Source organism: Sturnira hondurensis, unplaced genomic scaffold (assembly GCF_014824575.4).
Source record: "Sturnira hondurensis isolate 20B ecotype Veracruz unplaced genomic scaffold, ASM1482457v3 Scaffold0024822, whole genome shotgun sequence".
Lineage (NCBI taxonomy): Eukaryota > Metazoa > Chordata > Mammalia > Chiroptera > Phyllostomidae > Sturnira > Sturnira hondurensis.
In genome coordinates this window covers 540,990-555,945 of record NW_028097453.1, presented here as the reverse complement: position 1 = coordinate 555,945, position 14,956 = coordinate 540,990, and the positions used below count along the sequence as shown (strand labels likewise).

Sequence of the window (14,956 nt, the reverse complement as noted above, 5' to 3'; positions counted from 1 at the left end):
TCAGGATAATAAGGCCGGGGCTTTGGGGTCACAGTGTGGGGAGGGGGGCAACAGTGCCGGCCTCGGACCCCAGCAGGTCTGATGAGGAGGCCTGGTGTCGACGAGGAGGAACACATGGACCTGGAACAGAGAGGGCAAGCCAGGCAGCCAGCCAGACAGGTGGCATGTGTGGGGTCCTCAGACACAGGTGCAGACATGGAAATGGACAGACAGACTCAGAAGCATTTGACTTGGGAGGGCCTCGGGAGGGAGCCTCAGGGGGCCCGCCATCAAGGGAACTGAGTGTTTTAGGACAGGAGGCAGGAAGCCTTCCCCGATGTCCAGGCCCCCGCTGGTCTTCCAGGCCCGGGAAGCGGCCACATCAGGCCCTGCTGTCTCCTTGACGCCTGCCCTTCGCCAAGGCCAGGGAAGCAGCTGGGAGAAGCACTAAACGGTACCACTCCCTCCTGTTTCTCCCCCAAGGACGTTGCCCTGTCCCAGCAGCCTGTGTCTGCGTGGGGTTCCCCCCCCACACCGCCCCTCGAGCAGGACACGTGGTAGTAGATGCTCAATACGTGTTGGGCTAAGCCAATGAATGGATGAACCTGCGCCCACAATGTGAGGCACATTCATTATGTCCCCAGACGGCAAGAGGGAGGCTCAGAGAGGTTCACCCGAGTGGAGAAGTTTGCCCGGTCGCAAGGCCCCTGCCCTGGCACCACAGGCCTAAGCACACAACAGGCAAGTCGTCAGTTCACAGTGTCAAGTCCGGGGGCAGCTCTGCCCCTTGTCACTCCTCCCAGCCTCTGGACATCACTTGGGACAGCCGTACCTATGGGCAGTGGGCCCATCTGGGCCTGGGGCCCTCAGAGGTGGGCAACGTCAGGTGGGAGCTCTGCTCCACGCCCCCGGTGCCCCGGGCTGACCCAGCAGCCGACACTCCTGGACAATGAGTGCTGGAAGAGAGGCTCAGCCGCCTCTCCCTCAAAACCAAGAAACGCAGGTCCCCTGGCACGGGCTGCTCTGTGTGTATTCACAAGATTGGGATCGTTTTAGCTGCACTCCAGTGCCCACTATCAGGAACGCTGCCCCACAATGCACCGCGTGTTATGATTGGGTATCGCGGGGCAGGGGTGCAGGCCAAGACCTGCAAAGGCTTTTAGAAAAGCTCAATAAGATTTCATTACTGATCACCCAGAGCCAGACGGGGACGGCTCCGCTTGCTCCGGATTCCTGGTGCCCAGGGACTGACCCACAAGAGCGGCTAGAACACAGCCACCGCCCAGGACAAGCTGCCCTGGGCCCCCAGCCTGTGTGAACACCACTCAACAGGGGCAAAGCCAGTTCAACTCCGTGTCCGGAGCATCTTCTATGGAAGATGAACCAAGAGATGTGGAGCTGACGTCATCTCCAACGCTGGGGAGCCCACAGTCGGGTGGGGACAGGTCGAGCCGGTGACCCTGTGTGATGAGCACTCTCAGGGGTGACTCCAAGAGACAGACCCCTCTGGCTGGGAAGTGCAGGTGTGGCCATCCTGATCTTAAATCCTGGGCCCGCCCCAAGGTGGAGTGACCTTGAGCACGTCCCTTTACTGCTCCGTGCCTCGGTTTCCTTCTTTTCTGTGGAGACGGTGGTCCTGGGAGGGTGGTGTGAGCGTCAAAGTTAAGACAAAGGCTGCCATGTGGTCCGCAGAAGTCCAAAATTGTTTAAGCATGATGCACGCCGACACCACGCAGACCAAACGAACGACTTTCAGGGCAGCTGCAAGCCGCAGCCGCCAGATGGCGGTGTGAGCCCGAGGCCCGGTCAGAGGTGGGTTTAGTGCGTCCAAAGTGCCACCAACAGCAGGCCGCCACCGTCAGCTAGTGTCACTGTAGGAGCCCGGCCCAGGGACGCCAGGACTGTCCACTGTCCAAGGGATACAAGAAATGTATTTTGGAGGGAAATACACCAACTTTTATAATAAAAGGGTAACGCTTTATTTTCACACTGTGCAAAGGGCATGACCCTTCTGCAGGCCAGCCCCGCAGGGGCGTGCTCCAGTATGCCCCCTAGTGGCGGTCTCTGGCATGAGCCACTTCACCTACCGGCAGAGCCGGGAAGAAAAAGTCTGAGCTCCCAGGCCCTGATCCAGCCTGGACCCTCGGGGACGGGAGTCCGAGGAACAGGGAAAAGGATGGGCGGAGGGAAGGAAGAGCAGGACGCCCACGAGAGCTTCCGACTCAGGACCTACTCATCTCCTCCTGTCGGACCTTCGCCTGCAGCTACACCCAAAGATCTCAGTGGTCCCTCGCCAAGGGAAGGAGTGCACAAACCCAGCCTCAAATCAAAGAGGATTTTTTTTTCCTCTGAGATGAATATGTGTTAAAAATATCAAGTGTTAATCACTGGCAACATTAATTTATGAGAACGTTTGTCTCCGTCTCAACTTCCAAGTCGACATCTGGCGTGAGGGCTTTGAAACTAACACCCGCTGGGTGGCGGGAATTATAAATAGCCAGAGTTCAAATCTTCACCTTGAAATTAACAGACAGACTCTGTGGGTTGGGTTATAGCGTGAAGAAGGCTGCGCTGTGCAGTGAAGTCCTGCACGGTCTGTTTGGGGAGGAGTGTAACCTATTTTTTTTAAAAAAAAGACAGCGTGTCAGGCCCCCTCTCCTGCCATTAGGACCCAGCAGCACTGGGGTGCGGAACAGGCCTCTGGGTGCCCAGCAAGCACCCAGGCGATGCCCAGGACTAGGGAAGGCTGGGGAAGCAGTGCCAGGGGTACCCCTCACGACCACCCCATAGGTGGCAGGACCAGTGTCCCCACGTATCAGATGTGGAAACAGACTGAGAGCTGCCTGAGCCTCAGAGAACTGAGGATCTGAACCTTTGTTCCCGGGGCCTCAAGGAGGAGCTGGGCCACCAGGCAGAGGGCGGAGAGAGGATGGAGCCACTGTGGAGGGGGGAGGTAGGGAGGACGTGGGAGGGCAGCGTCTGGGAAGGAGGCCAGGAGATGCTGGGGGTCAGCATACAACCCCATTTCTGATTGTCTCCATTCTTCAAGGGCTCAGGTGTCTCTGGGGCCATACAGCAAAGCCCCTGTGGACCCACTCACTGTGCTACTAGGCTGTGTCCACGACTTTCCCCCAACTGGGGCTCCTGGGAGAGTGTAAGCTGTTGGGGCAGAAATGGTCCCAGGCAGCCTTCCCTCCCCATGGTGAGAGGCACCCACAGACACCTTGCCAGTGAGAGCCCGCCCGTATGGCCCACCCAAACATGCCAGAAGCAAGGCGCCAACCTGCGCTCCCACCGCTCCAGGCTGGGGCTCAACTGCCCTGCTGGGACCGAGCCTCCCAAGGACTCAGCTGCTGAGAACATTCTGGTTCCTCCCTCTGACCCCGCCTCTGGGGCCTCTGCTCAGTGTCCCTCCTTTGGGATTAAGGAGACTGGGAAGGACAAGCCTGGCAGCTCAGGCTCTCATTGTTTGACTCCCTTCCCCTCACTCTGGGAGGGACCTGCGGGCTGCTTCCGCCCTTGTGGCTCCTCACCAGCTCACGGGCCCCAGCAGGCCCCAGACAGAGCAGGGCAGCCCATAGCCCAGGGACATGGGCCCCTTTCTCTGTAGCCACCGCTCCCTAACACCCCCTCCAGGCACTGAGCATCCCAGCTGGGCCCCACATGGGAGATGGGGTCCACTGGGCACATGTTTGCCTTCTGACTGGGGCCTCAGGCAGCCAGGGCAGCCTCCTCACCTGCAGGGCTTTCCAGGCCCCAGCTGCTGTGGGCCAGGTGCTGGCCCAGGTGCTGGCCTTCTGCGAGCAGAAATGACAGCCCCTGAAAGGGGCCTTCTCCTCTCCTCCACGGTCACCCCTCCCTTTGTATCCTTTTCTCACTTTGCCACTTCGCTGATTGAGGGGCACACAGGGAGGGCCATCCCCACTTCGAAACCTAATCCTTGACGGAAGCAAACCCAGACTCAGCCACACTCCCCCTTCTGCCCCCGCCCCCCTTCTCCTGTCTTGCTGGTCCTTGTTTTAACATTAAGGCCACACTCTAGCCTGACTGGAGCACTTTCTTTTTTATTGATTACACTATTACAGTTGTCCCATTATTCCCCTTTATACCCTTCCACTCTGCACACCCCTCCCACCTGCATTCCCCACCTTTAGTTCACGTCTTCAGGTCATACATATAAGTTCTTTGGCTTCTGCATTTCCCACACTATTCTTAACCTCCCCCGCCTATTTTCTACCTATCATCTATGCTGCTTACTCTCTGTACCTTCCCCCACCTCCCACTCCCCTGCTGATAACCCTCTACGTGATGTCCATTTCTGTGCTTCTGTCCCTGTTCTAGTTGTTTAGTTTTTTTTCATGTTCAGTTGTGAATAATTGTTTGCTGTCATTTTAATAACTGTGATTTTGTTATCATTTTATTGTTCATATTTTTATCTTCTTTTTCTTAGATAAGTCCCTTTAACATTTCATATAATAAGGGCTGAGTGATGATGAACTCCTTGAACTTGACCTTATCTGGGAAGCACTTTACCTGCCTTTCCATTCTAAATGAAATCTTTGCTGGATAGAGCAATCTTGGATGTAGGTCCTTGCCTTTCATGACTTCAAATACTTCTTTCCAGCCCCTTCTTGCCTGCAAGGTCTCTTTTGAAAAATCAGCTGACAGTATTATGGGCACTCCCTCATAGATAACTGTCTCCTTTCCTCTTGCTGTTTTTAAGATCTCTTATTTTTTTTAAGATTTTATTTATTTATCTTTAGAGGGGAAAGGAAGGAGAGAGGGAGAGAAACATCAATGTGTGGTTGCCTCTCATGCGTCCCCCGCTGGGAACTGGCCCACAACCCAGGCATGTGCCCTGACTGGGAATCGAACCTCGATCCTGTGGTTCACAGGCCCACACTCAGTCCACTGAGTCACACCAGCCAGGGCGATTCTCTTCTTATTTTTAATCTTGGCTAATGTAATTATGATGTGCCTTGGTGTGTTCCTCCTTGGATCCAACTTCTTTGGGACTCTCTGAGCTTCCTGGACTTCCTGGAAGTCTATTTCCTTTACTAGATTGGGGAAGTTCTCCTTCATAATTTTTTCAAATAAGTTTTCAATTTCTTGCTCTTTCTCTTCTCCTTCTGGCACCCCTATGAATCGGATGTTGGAACATTTAAAATTGTCCTGGAGGTTCCTAAGTCTCTCCTCATTTTTTGGAATTCTTGTTTCTTCATTCCGTTCTGGCTGAATGTTTATTTCTTTCTTCTGCTCCAAACCATTAATTTGAGTCCTAGTTTCCTTCCCTTCACTGTTGGTTCCTTATACATTTTCCTTTATTTCACTTTTCATAGCCTTAATTTTTTCCTCTAATTTTTTACCACATTCAACCAATTCTGTGAGCATCCTGATTATCAGTGTTTTGAACTGTGCATCTGATAGGTTAGCTATCTCTTTGTCACTTAGTTGTATTTTTTTTTCGGAACTTTGATCTGTTCTTTCATTTAGGCCTTTTTTTTTTTTGTCTCCGCGCACCTGTTATGTAGTAAAGGGCAGAGCCTCAGGTGTTCACCAGGGTGGGGCAACCCAGGTGCTGCGATGCAGCACCGCCCCGGCCCTCCAGCTGCCATCTTGCCACAGGTCCTCTCCGCCCAGTTGCCTCTTTCTGCCCCTCTTACTGGTCTGAGTGAGTGTTTCTTCTTCAAGTCCTTGGTTGTCGGACTTCCACACAGTTCAATTTTCTGGAAGTTCTGGTTGTTTCTTGTTTTTAAATTTGTTGTTGCCCTTCTTTTGGTTGTGCGAGGAGGCACAGTGTGTGTACCTATGCCTCCATCTTGGCCGGAAGTCTTCTGGAGCACTTTCTGATGGGAGCTAACCTCTCTACCTCTTGGAAAGAAAACTAGAATTTTTATTCTTTGTTCAATTGATTTCCTCTGGAGCTGGGGGTGGATGGGTAGTGCCATGTTTCTCCGGGGAGGTGGGAGGGGGGACCACCTGCATTGGGGTGTGTGGGAGACCACCTGCTGGGAGGGGCTCTTTCCAAGCCCCACTGAATCTGACTGCAGGAATCAGCGCCTTAACCCCTTCCTCCAGTGCTTCTCTGGACAGTTTGGAAATGGGAGTTCCTGGGACTTCCAGCTCCGGGGGGGGGGGCAGCCACCAGTCCCGGTGACGCCTGTCTCAGGGGACACTCACACTTTGGCAGGTTTAATTGGAACACAACCCAAGAAGAGCTAGGAGAGAATTCAGAGCCCACTCTCCTGCTTTTGCTAGGAAAAAAAAAACTGAATCGCGCAGGATTAAGATCGTGAGCAAATATTTCCACTACGATACAGCGACTCGCATGTTCAAGCAAGGGGTCCAGGTGCACCTAGATAAGATTGGCGTATCTATGTCCCCAAACAGGGTTGTTCTGAAGCTTTGCCAACATAAACCTGCGCTTCCAGATTTTCTGATAATAACAGAGCACAGTCTGGACACACAGACGTATTCTTCCCACTGTGTTTGAATTCTGGGCACTTGAAGCCCCGCCGGGTGGAGGGTTTTGCCCCTTCCCTGCAGCTGGGTCAAGTCACCCCGCTGTGGAGGTGACACCAGGTGACGCTGGCGTGTGAGCCAGTTCCCAGCGACCCAGGAACCCCAGTGCTGACTGCCCGCGATGTCTTCATAAATAAACCAAAAAGTGCGAGACGTTCCCACAGATCTCGTGCATGCCGGGCCCATCCTAAGCACTTCGCATGCACTAACTTACAGCAACCCTGGGGGGCAGGTACTATGGTCATTAGCGCCATTTTACAGCTGGGAAAACTGAGGCAGAGAGGTTCAGTCACGTGGTCAAAGTCCCTACCTCATAAAGCTATTTACCACCAGGTCCCCCACCCATGGGAAAGCTTCGCCAGGGTGACTTTGCTGCTAATTCCACAAGAAATGTCCACCCAGCAAAATGCAAAATAACACAACTATGTCACGCTGCCTCCTGACACATGTGTTTGCTTGGTTTTCGGGCTATTTTGTGATGGAATGTCACAGGCTGCCCTGTGTCTTGTCTCTGTCTGAACTGTGCCCACGGCCTCTGATGGCAAGAACTCCCAGAGCCTTCCAAGTAGGCAAGGGCTGAGACACGAAAGAATCTTCTGGACAGAAGACCATACCTCCACGGCCTGGGCCAAGTGGTCTTCTTAACGCCCCAGCACAGTTCTCTCAGGCTTGTGGCTGGCGACAGGCTACCTCTGGGCCCTTTCTTTATAAACTTTGAGTGGAAGGCGTTAGTAGCAGCTCGTCAAGGTCAAGAGGAACCTCAGGGGAGCTGAAGGGTTTGGAACACCGAGGGGCTGGTGCCTCGCACAACCTCCCCAGGGTCATCAGTTCAGGGTGTAATTCTGAAAGAGATCCGAGGTAGCCCTCGGCGGTTACCATAGGAACTTCTCTGCCCCCGCCCACCACCACCATGGGCAGCGCTCTCCACCATGAAAAAACTAAAAGCATCCTTGCAGGAGGCAACNGCGCCCCCCCCCCCCCCCCCCCCCCCGTGAGGCCTCAGGTGCAGCTCTACGGGCTCTGAGTGCAGCCAGCTGCCCGTTTTTTAAAAAATCCTCACCCAAGAATGTGTTTTCATTGATATTTTTTTGAGAGAGAGGAAGAGAAAAACAAAAAACACCAATCAGTTGCCTCCCATTCGCACCCCAGCTGGGGATGGAACCCCAAGACCTTTCAGTGTACGGAGCAACGATGCTCCCACCAACTGAGCCACCGGGCCAGGGCCAGCTGACACACATTTTAAGATGCTGCCACAATAAATGGCAACGGGTTAAGGCACCATTCAAGTTGGCTGGTGGAGAAGACCACACATGGCAAACGCCGTCTTCCGCACATCATTCTTTCCGCCCCACCAAGTCAGGGTCAGGTGAAGGAGAAGGGACCCCAGCCCCCCAGCCCTTTGCCAGCCCACCATGCCTCCGCCCTGTGGTGCCCAGACTGGAGGACCCCCAGGGTGCCTGGCAGCCCCAAACCCCGGAGTGAGCCCTGGTTCCAGTAAAGACAGCCGCTCTGTCCCGTCCTGAGACGGTCCTGGCCTCAGGCCTCGACCTCTCCAGCCTGGGAGCATCAGCCTCCCCCTGCCAGTGGACACTGGGGAGTGTGTTTCTCAATGTGTGGGTCATCGTATTCATTTTTCTAAGTAGCTTTGTTGTAATATAATTCACATTGCCTACCGAGTCACCCATTTGACACGTGTGACTCCGCCGTCTTTAGGATTTAGACATTGTTTCAGGGCTCTGCTGCCGCCCCAGAAAGAAACCCTGCACCCCCACTAGTCCATTCCCCTGCCCTGCACAACAGCCAAGCTACTTTCTGTCTCCACAAGTTCGCTTACTGTGGACATTTCACATGAAAAGGATCAGACGGGATGTGGGCTTTGGGGTTTGGCTCTTCAACATAGTGTTCTCAGGGAGCTTGCTTCCATTTTTGTGGCTAAGTAATAGGCCATTGCGTGGAGCTCAGGAAGAAGGGAGAGTGGGAGAAATTAAAATCTAGGCTGACCTTGAACCTGGATACTCAGTGGCGGGGGTGGGGTGGATGGAAACCCTAACGCAGGACACAGATAGACGGGGAGGGACACCCAAACATCCTTGTCCCACCCTGCCCACCTCGCACTTTCCTAATCCTGGGGGAGGGGTGACAGGTGTCTCTTGGGAAGGTGACAGTGGCTTCTAAGAAGTACCCAGGGTGGGACAGGACACAAAGGGACAATTAAGCATTTCTCCTGCGCTCCTTAGAGTGGCGATCCTCTTTCCACAGGTGGAGGCCTTTCCCCTCTAAACCTCTGAGTGAGTCTAACTCTTGGGGTCATCTGGGGACTGGTCCCCATCTGCTTTAAGGCGGCGGCGTCCTTCTGAAGCTTCCATTTTTTTCCGCGTAGCTTTTCTGTGCCATCTCCACTTTAGCCACTAGATGGCACCAGACTCCAGCAATTGGAGAGAAAGGCCTGGGGTGTATCTGGAGGCACCATCCTAAAAGACTGCATCTTGAGGGGGTGTGCGTTTTACCCAATCCCAATTTGATTTAATTCTTCTAAGATGCATCCTTATCATGGAAGTATTCTACTTATCACTAGGTTCTTTTTATAGCTACACATCCACTTTCTCCAAGAAACCATCATAGCTGGGAGGAGGCCCAGGTGGCCGCAGCCTGGACACAGCCAGGCCTGCCCCTGAGGCCCACTCGGGCGCCACAGGGACACCACAGCCACTCGCTCCTTGTTCACACTTTTATTCTGCAACCAGCAAGCCAGGGCACACAGCATGTGGTGTCACTGCCCTGTCCCCAGGAAGCCGGGTCCAGGTGGGAGGTGATCAGTGGGGCGGGGGGTCCAGAAGAGTGTGGGTTCGGTGACACAGCTCCTGGACAGATGGCTGTGGACTTCAAATGCCCCTGCTTCGCAGAGCTAGACGCCTTCCCCGGGCGGGCGTGGGGCCCCTGCAGACAGGCTCTGGCCCTGCTGGCAGCTGCCCCTCCCCCCTCCCCACAGACTCGCTCCCAGGGGCTGAGCCTTGGAAAGGGGCTGTTTAAGGCAACTCCCTAGTTACCTCCTAAAATGCAGATTAGATTAAACCCCACCATTGCCTCTGAGGGGGGCCGTGGGAATTGGAGACATCCCTGTTCACTGGCAAAATGTGTGTGCAAGGACCTTGGAGGCCCCCCGATTCTGGCCCAGGGGGCCCCCCAACCTCCTTGGCTCCTCACATCTGCCTCAAGGTGACTGTCCACTCCCCTCCAGGCAGGGCTGACCTCAGGCCTGTGACCTAAAACTGAGGGGCCAGTCGATCAAAGGAAGGTGACCACAGGGTGACCCCCACAGACTTCACAGACAGGCCAGATGAGGTTCCAGCCAGGACCAGCGGGCACGGCAGGTCTGTGCAAGGAGGAGAGAAGCAAGACCTGGGGAGGATGCGTCAGCTCTGAGGAGCAGAGGGCGGGTGAGGCGAAGACAAGAGAGGAGTGCCCTTCCTGCTACTTAAGCCCCTTGGGCAGCCTGAGCAGCAGAGAACCGGTCAGGCCACTTCGAAGGCCGCAGCCACAGCTGGGACACCCTCAGGCCAGTGCCGTGAACCACGTTACTGGGCGAGTGCGTGCTGGGAGGGAGGGATCAAGGTAAGTGGTGGTGGGAGTGGCAATGCGGGCAGCTGCGGGCAGCGGGGACCGGGCCAAGTGGCAGAAATAAAGCAAAAGTACGTAAGAGACCGTCCTGGCTGCGTCAGCAAGACGGCCGGTGGGCATCCTGAGACCAGGCGAGCTCTAAAAGTTCATGTTCTTCAAGTCCGCGGAGCAGCGGTACCTGCCGCCCAGGTGCCAGGAGCACAGCAGGTTGGGCAGGCAGGGGCAGGTGTGGTGCTGGCGCTTTCTGAAGAAGGGGATCTGTGGAGAGAGGAGAAGAAGGGGGGCGCCCTCACCAAGGGACAGGCGGGAGCTCCAGCCCTGACCGCTGTCTCATCGCCCCTACCCCAGCCCAATAGGGACAGCTATGACAGAGGGGCAAACTGAGGCACAGAGTGGCCAGGCAGTGTGCCAAGATGGCACAGCTCATTTTTGGAGGAGCCAGGATTTGAACCCGAGAATATAGGATCAGCCACAGCACAATGCTGCTCACCCCTGACCCTAAAACTGCACCTCCCCCAACATTGCCTGCCCTCGCTGACCCAGCACACACATGGGCACATTCACACACGAATTCCTTGATTGAACGTCACATAGTGTCCACTCTGTGTGTGACACTGCTGCAGCTGGGGAGCAGCTGGATAGGACCCATGCTGTGTCTCAGCGCTGTGACCCACACCCAGAGGAGTGCTCAGCCACCAAGGGGGTTAAATAGGAGCGATGACGAGCATAGTTAGTGTCCAACAGCCTGGGTTCAAATCCCAGCCTTGCCACTTACCAGCTGTGTGACAACTGACAAGTTATTTAGCCTCTCTGTGCCTCAACTTTATTATCTGTAAAACGGGTTAATAACAGAGCCTTCCACCTACAGTTGTACAGAGGCTTAAAAAAGCAAAAGCACTCAGTGGGAAGAGAGGTTCCAGCCCGGCTCTGTCGCCCTGACTGCGGCCCCAGCAGGTCCCTGCAGCACCTTGCGGCTCCCCGGGTGGCACTCCTCTCCTTCGCGGCCCAGTGGGGTGCACATCCGCAGACCCCGGAGCCACAGGCTGATGGCACAGCAGGTGCCTGCTCCACACTGGACATCCCGCTCACAGGCCTGCAGGGGGCGACAAAGGGGCCATTAAGGTCACCCAAGAAAAACCAGAGCAAAAAAGAACATCCCAAAACTATGGGGGTGAGAGGTGCTAAAAGTGGCACCCACCCCCCAAGCCCCACGGGATACCTGGGACCCTGCATTATTGCCCCACCACCTCGCAGCGGGAGGCTCAGGGCTCAGCGGGGCCTCAAACCTGAATCTGAGGACAACCCCCCCCCCTTGCTCGGCGTCCTCCCTTCCACAGGCTCCTTCCAGGCCACTCAGTAGGGAGAGCCCTCCCCTTCCCAGGCCTGAGGGCCTGGGTTCCCAGGGAGTTAGTGCTGAATTTCCCTGGACCCAGCAGCACCCAGTGGGTGGGTGCCTGTCCTCCCCACGTTGGTGCCCCGTACTCTCCCCGGGAGCCCAGCTCCCCCTGAGGCTCCCACAGGAGCAGCTGCCCCCCTCAACAGGAGTGAACCCCTCTGGGCAAGGCCCCCAGGTCGGGGCTGAGTGGCCCCGTGAGTGTCTGGAACGGGCCGTTTTTTAAAAAGGCCCCGTGAGTCCACTTTAAACAGAAACCTGGATTCAGGGAAACTGAGCTGCAAATGGCCCCTGACTCAGCGGCCGTGACAGAGAAGCCNCCGCGGGGCCTCAAACCTGAATCTGAGGACAACCCCCCCCCCTTGCTCGGCGTCCTCCCTTCCACAGGCTCCTTCCAGGCCACTCAGGAGGGAGAGCCCTCCCCTTCCCAGGCCTGAGGGCCTGGGTTCCCAGGGAGTTAGTGCTGAATTTCCCTGGACCCAGCGTCACCCAGTGGGTGGGTGCCTGTCCTCCCCACGTTGGTGCCCCGTACTCTCCCCGGAAGCCCAGCTCCCCCTGAGGCTCCCACAGGAGCAGCTGCCCCCCTCAACAGGAGTGAACCCCTCTGGGCAAGGCCCCCAGGTCGGGGCTGAGTGGCCCCGTGAGTGTCTGGAACAGGCCATTTTTTAAAAAGGCCCTGTGAGTCCACTTTAAACAGAAACCTGGATTCAGGGAAACTGAGCCGCAAATGGCCCCTGACTCAGCGGCCGTGTGACAGAGAAGCCCTCGACCCCTCCGCCTCCAGAGCTCTGCAGCTTTGTGGGGCTGCCGTGCGGGGCTGGGCATGGGCTCGCTCTTCTCCCCCAACAACAGGCCTCAGGGCACCGGCTGCTGCCCGAGACAGGTGGCAGGACCTGGACACTGACCACCTGCTCAGCCCTGGGAGCCGAGTGGGGTTGCGGACTGCTTGTCACCCCGAGGAGCTGCAGGTGGCCGTCACCTGGCAGTGCTGGTCTCCAGGACAGTAAGTGCATGTCTCACACACCAGAGGGCCCCTGAAAGCTCAGGGTCAAGGCGGAGTAGACCCCACCCAAACCTCCTCCCAGAGGCAGAGAGTCGCTATCCCACTCGGGGGAAGGACCACCCAGACCTGAATTGGGGACAGGTTGGTCTGGGAAGCAGAGAAGTGTGGATGGTAAAAACCAACCCCTTAATGAGAGTCAGACGGGGTGGGTGGGGAGGCGGGGGTGGGGGGCAGGTTCTGACTTGCCCTCAGCGTGGGTTCTACCCTCTCCTCCCACGTCACATGTTTCCTGTTCACCTGGTTTCTCTCTCAAGGTGCTTTTCAAAGCGATGACTTGAAGGAAGGCACTTCCCACCTCTCTCAGACCTGCCTCTTGCCTCCGCTCTGGGCCAGAGGTCGGAGCTCACAGTCTGAGGTGACCTGGGCACGGGGTCAACCTTCGGCTCCCACCCCTCTGGGCAGGGTGACAGGGCTTCTCCCCTTGGACTTCCTCTCCCATCTGCAAAGCCCAGTAGGAGGCCAGGCTTTGGGGTTTGCTTCGCTAGGAGAGATTCTGCAAGAGCAATTTTATTTCCGCACCCAGTCTCTGTCCTCCAACAGGGAGGAGAAAGGGGCTCTCCTTCCTCGACAGGAAAACTAACCTGATTCCGGGAGCCCTTGGGCATTCCCCTGCAGCTTCACCCCCCAGGGGGGACGTGGGAGAAGGTGGACGTGCAAGGGAATGTCCCTTCTTGTCCCAGTGGCTGCAAAGCTGTGGGGGAAACTACCAGTTTCTTGTGGAACAAGAATGCCCCCACCCCTGGGACACAGCACACGGCCCTCTGAGGGCAGCCCCAAGTGAAGCCACTCCTGTGGGAGAGACTCGCAAGCTGCGTGTCTGGAGCACTAATGTGTGCGTGGCCCGTGAGCACACCCACCGCCGTGAGGCCGCGCTGGTCCAGGTCGCCCCACGCTTGCTTTTGGGCGCACTCAGCCGATTGTCCGAGCCGCCCCTGTTCCCACCAGAACTGGGCACAGAGTGAAGACAGGCGGTCAGGGAGGGAAGGAGGGTTTCAAGACAGCCTTTGGTAAGAGCGGAGAAAGCAGAGGCTAACGGCGCCCGGCAGACGCTAACAAGGCCCCTGTCTTCAGTGAGGCCAAGGCTCTGGGTGAATTGAACTTGACACATGGCCCAGGCCGTATGGGAAAACCCAGACTTGCACAAAAGATAAATTAAAAGATGCTGATCTGTTTTCTAAGGGTTTATACACCAAATAGGAATCTTCAAGTCACCAAAGGCCCGAAGGACAGAATTTCCAGTGCTCGCCTAATACACAGAAAACAGGATTTGATTTACACACAGCTTCTGCAAAGCACACCCGCTTAGCAGGGCGAGATCTGAGTAATGGGAAAATCTTGGGGGACGGCTCAGTCCCCTTCCCTTAGGTTTGCCCCCGGCGGTTCCCAGCTCGCTCCCACGGGGACCTGACACCCTCCAGAAACCCAGGGAAACCCCAGCCGACTTACCCCGGTGATCACGGCACAGTCGGACACCGCCACCAGGAGCAGCACGACTGAGACGTGTGTGGCCCCTCTCATGGTGACCGTCCGCTCCACGGCCTCTCGCTTTCTGTGGCTCAGCCTCGTCCGCCCGCCCACCAGCAAGGCCAGGCTCTGGGCACCTCCCCTCCCAGATTGATCCGGTCGGATCCTGGCTGCCTGTGGATGCCTGCCTCCTCTCCTCCCTTCCCCATCCATCCCCAGATGATCTCAGACACAAAGATGAGACCTGAATTCCTAATGACATCAAATCACCACCAACATCAATACAAATGGATGCCTCGGGGCCTGTGCTCTATGCCTCCCAAATCACGCTGAACCAGGCTGTTGTGGACACCCCACCGCTGCTGTTCCCTCTGCCTCCGGGGCACCCCTGTCTGGCAGGGCAGGGGAAAGACTGGTCACGAATGAAGGGGTTTGCAGCCTTGCCCGCACCAATCCATCCATCCTTGACCTCCGCACCGGAGCTAACAGGAACTGTCTGGGCAGCTACGGCCAGCTCAGCAGAGTGCAGGCCGCTGGGGGGACACATGTAGGTGAGGCAGTGCCCTTCCAGAAAGTTCCAATGTCAGTGAGGAGACAGAAGACAGTGAGAAACAAAGATGAGTGATCTGGGAAGAATGCATGACTCATTGCTCTCTAACAGACTCGGGATAAACACCAAGTGTCCCTTGGTCCAGAAACCAAAGGGCAGAAGGTGAGCCAGCCCACAGGTAGGTGCTGGGCTGTGGCCAGAAGGTGCCAGGAGCCACGCTGCTGCCTTCCTGTGTTCGGGGCAAGCAGGAGGTGGGTTAGCAAACACAGCGGGGTCTGATGCCGGCTGGGGACGCTGACTCTGGGCCCCTGGCCCAGGCCCACCCCCCGCGGGACGACCCAGAGAGGTGCCAGGACCCTTCACCTGC

The 14,956-nt window shown here is 56.4% G+C and overlaps 1 protein-coding gene across 1 annotated transcript; it reads right to left on the bottom strand.

Annotated features, from left to right (window-relative positions):
- Positions 1-10,171: 10,171 nt before the first annotated feature.
- PROK1 (prokineticin 1) lies at positions 10,172-14,093 on the bottom strand. Its single transcript, XM_037038935.1, has 3 exons — positions 14,022-14,093; positions 11,087-11,212; positions 10,172-10,377 (listed from the first exon to the last, which is right to left on the bottom strand). Exons 1-3 carry the CDS (start codon positions 14,091-14,093, stop codon positions 10,258-10,260), a joined length of 318 nt encoding a protein of 105 aa, XP_036894830.1. The 3' UTR covers positions 10,172-10,257.
- Positions 14,094-14,956: the final 863 nt, after the last annotated feature.

What these genes read in the sequence shown, in the direction of transcription:
- PROK1 (XM_037038935.1), bottom strand. Translation starts at nt 14,093, where the DNA reads ATGAGAGGGGCCACACACGTCTCAGTCGTGCTGCTCCTGGTGGCGGTG. An exon ending in ACTGTGCCGTGATCACCGGG is followed by an intron (nt 11,213 to 14,021) that starts GTAAGTCGGCTG and finishes CGCCCCCTGCAG; the next exon opens with GCCTGTGAGCGGGATGTCCA. An exon ending in GCCACCCGGGGAGCCGCAAG is followed by an intron (nt 10,378 to 11,086) that starts GTGCTGCAGGGA and finishes CTCTCTCCACAG; the next exon opens with ATCCCCTTCTTCAGAAAGCG.